Below are 2521 nucleotides of genomic sequence, written 5' to 3' on the forward strand. Positions count from 1 at the left end.
TTTATGCACCAAGAGCTTGTAACACTTCAAAGAGAAAGGAAAAATTGAAATCGCATCATATGACCCCTTTAAATAAATGTATTTAATGATCTTGCTGGGAAATAAGAGAGCAGTGAAACCAGATGTCATCACCGCACACCTGATGACGTCACCGAGGCGCACACGCAGGTTGTTGCGCGTCACCCTGTTCATGCGCACACGCTCATTGCCACACGTGTCGTCTGTGAGAATGATGCAGACCGTCTGTCTCCGCTTCCGACCGCGTAACACCACAGTGTCTCCACGAAACAGCTGCAGTTCCTCCATTTTAACCTGTAACACTCATGCAGGGATTTATATGCACATGTTTGGGAAACATGTTTGAAACAATTATTTTTTTAATTTAATTTGTTGCAGCTAGTGATATAAATTACAGATTGCAGTTTTATCAGTCAACACTCAACCATTTACACACATACACACACGCACACACACAGACACACACACGTTTACTTAGCTATCTAAATGGGGGCATTACATAGACTTCTATTGTTTTTATACAGATAGTTATACACTTTTTAACCTAAACCCACCCCTACCACTAACCCTACCCCTCACAGAAAACTTTCTGCATTTTTACAATTTCAAAAAAACTTTGTTTACTTTAATTTTATACCAGTTTTACAAATGAGGATGTCCCCAAATGGAGATTTTTGGTGATTTTGTCAGGTTTTGCTCACTTTTGGGTACAGATTTGTCCCGAAAATATGGTTAAGTAGGTACACACACACACACACACACACAAATAGACAGGTTACCTGTGACAAGCACACAATACTGTTGTCCTCATTGTTGGCTTCATCCACGATGAGTCGATTCGGCCGAATCTTCTGCTTCAGAATAGCAGTGGAGAAATCCTCCGACTTTGGACTGTTCAACACACACACACACACACACACACACACATACACACACACACACACACACACACACACAATTATATTAATGCACAATCCAATTTTCCACAACATTAATAATATACAGTGAAGTACATGCATTGTTCTTTATAAATGCCAAGTCAGCACATGTGTAAAAGCTTACCGCTGTTGTTTTGCTGCATCCGTTTTCAGAATATATTTATGTACACACCACAGATATTGAAAATCACTGCATATAAATATTATAATAGACTGTATAGGAATATTACACTAAACAGCACAGAATAATAATAACAATACAATCGAATTTATCGAAATAATATTTCTTTTTAGCTGACAATTACCTTCTCTTGAACTGTTCAAGAAACGGACAGAAATAAAAATAGAATAACACAATATTTTTTTCATTAAAAAGTGAATTTAAGGAAACATACATTCCATAAGGACTAACAAATCAATAGTTCATGTACATTCAAATATGAAAATATAAAGCAATTGAGAAAATGATAGCATATTGGGTCATAGCAAGGTTTAAACCCCATTTTATAGTCGTAACTGTGAGTTTTAATGAGGAGAATGAAACATGAAAGCAGTTCTTGGTCGCACTAATGTGAACACAAACCCACACACATACCCTGCTGTCTGGTCTCCTGTTTCTTCATGTGACACTGGTCTGTTTTTAGAGCAAAGTTATGTCTACAGCTAAGATCAAACTACTCAGACAAACACAAACACATTACTTTGTGAGTTATTAAAAGTATTATGAATCTTATGAAAAAGAGACAAACACTGCAACTGTAACACTCTACAATGAACTACAAATGCAGTGTTTGACAACTAAATAAAGTTGTTTTTTTTGTTGTTGTTGTTGTTGTTTTTTTTGAAGAATCTTACATATTCAATCTAAACAAACAAACACACACACACTCAAATCCAAAGCTTAGCAGTTATACTCACTCTGAGGCTCCAGCGGCGGGCATCGCAGGACAGGCTGGTAGAGGTGTTTATCTGAGGAAAAGAGCCTGTTCTGGGACAGATACGATCAGAAATCAGCCTATCCTTATTCTAGAGGTCAGAAGTCTGTAGTCCTCAGTTCACTGCAGTGCTGTACAAAGTGTGACGCTCTTCCTGCACAGGCTCCATGCCTAGAAAATGTTTGTGTGGCAGCCTGCACCACACACTGGACTTCTGAAACCCACCCCCTCACATAGAAATAAGTTTCCGTCACAGTGACCCAAGTTGCATGCATATGTACACAAACAGTGAGTAATTATGAATCGTTTTCAGAGTTTTCCTTTGTTTTTGAAAGTGTTTGCCCTCTTTCCCACTGAGCTCATTCCAGACATTCCTGTCTTCTTCTAACATACATTCACAAACAGTGTAAAGACTCATAGACGTCCATCGATGCAGTCATCTGGAAAGTCCTTTTTAATGCAAGTAATCAATAAGCTTTCCGTTTTTCTCATTACAAAACAACAGAAATGGTTAAAGGACATACAGAAACAACTGAGTAAGACTGAAGTTCCTCAAAATGAACTAGAAAGAGCACAAATGAAAAAACACTTGGACATTCAATAACGTACACAATGATTGGACAATGCATT

The 2521-nt window shown here is 37.8% G+C and overlaps 1 protein-coding gene across 1 annotated transcript in view; it reads right to left on the reverse strand.

Annotated features, from left to right (window-relative positions):
• LOC107714114 (transitional endoplasmic reticulum ATPase-like) overlaps nt 1-2165 on the reverse strand; it is a 7469-nt gene extending 5304 nt beyond the window's left edge. The window contains exons 1-3 of the mRNA XM_016519851.1: nt 1875-2165; nt 798-909; nt 140-312 (exon numbers count right to left, since the gene is read on the reverse strand). Of these exons, the coding sequence (XP_016375337.1) occupies nt 140-312; nt 798-909; nt 1875-1897 (308 nt within the window). The 5' untranslated portion in view covers nt 1898-2165. The remainder of the gene's footprint in view (nt 1-139; nt 313-797; nt 910-1874) is intronic.
• Between the last annotated feature and the right edge of the window lie 356 nt (nt 2166-2521).

Source organism: Sinocyclocheilus rhinocerous, unplaced genomic scaffold (genome assembly GCF_001515625.1).
Source record: "Sinocyclocheilus rhinocerous isolate Xijiao unplaced genomic scaffold, SAMN03320098_v1.1 scaffold2826, whole genome shotgun sequence".
NCBI classification, from domain to species: domain Eukaryota; kingdom Metazoa; phylum Chordata; class Actinopteri; order Cypriniformes; family Cyprinidae; genus Sinocyclocheilus; species Sinocyclocheilus rhinocerous.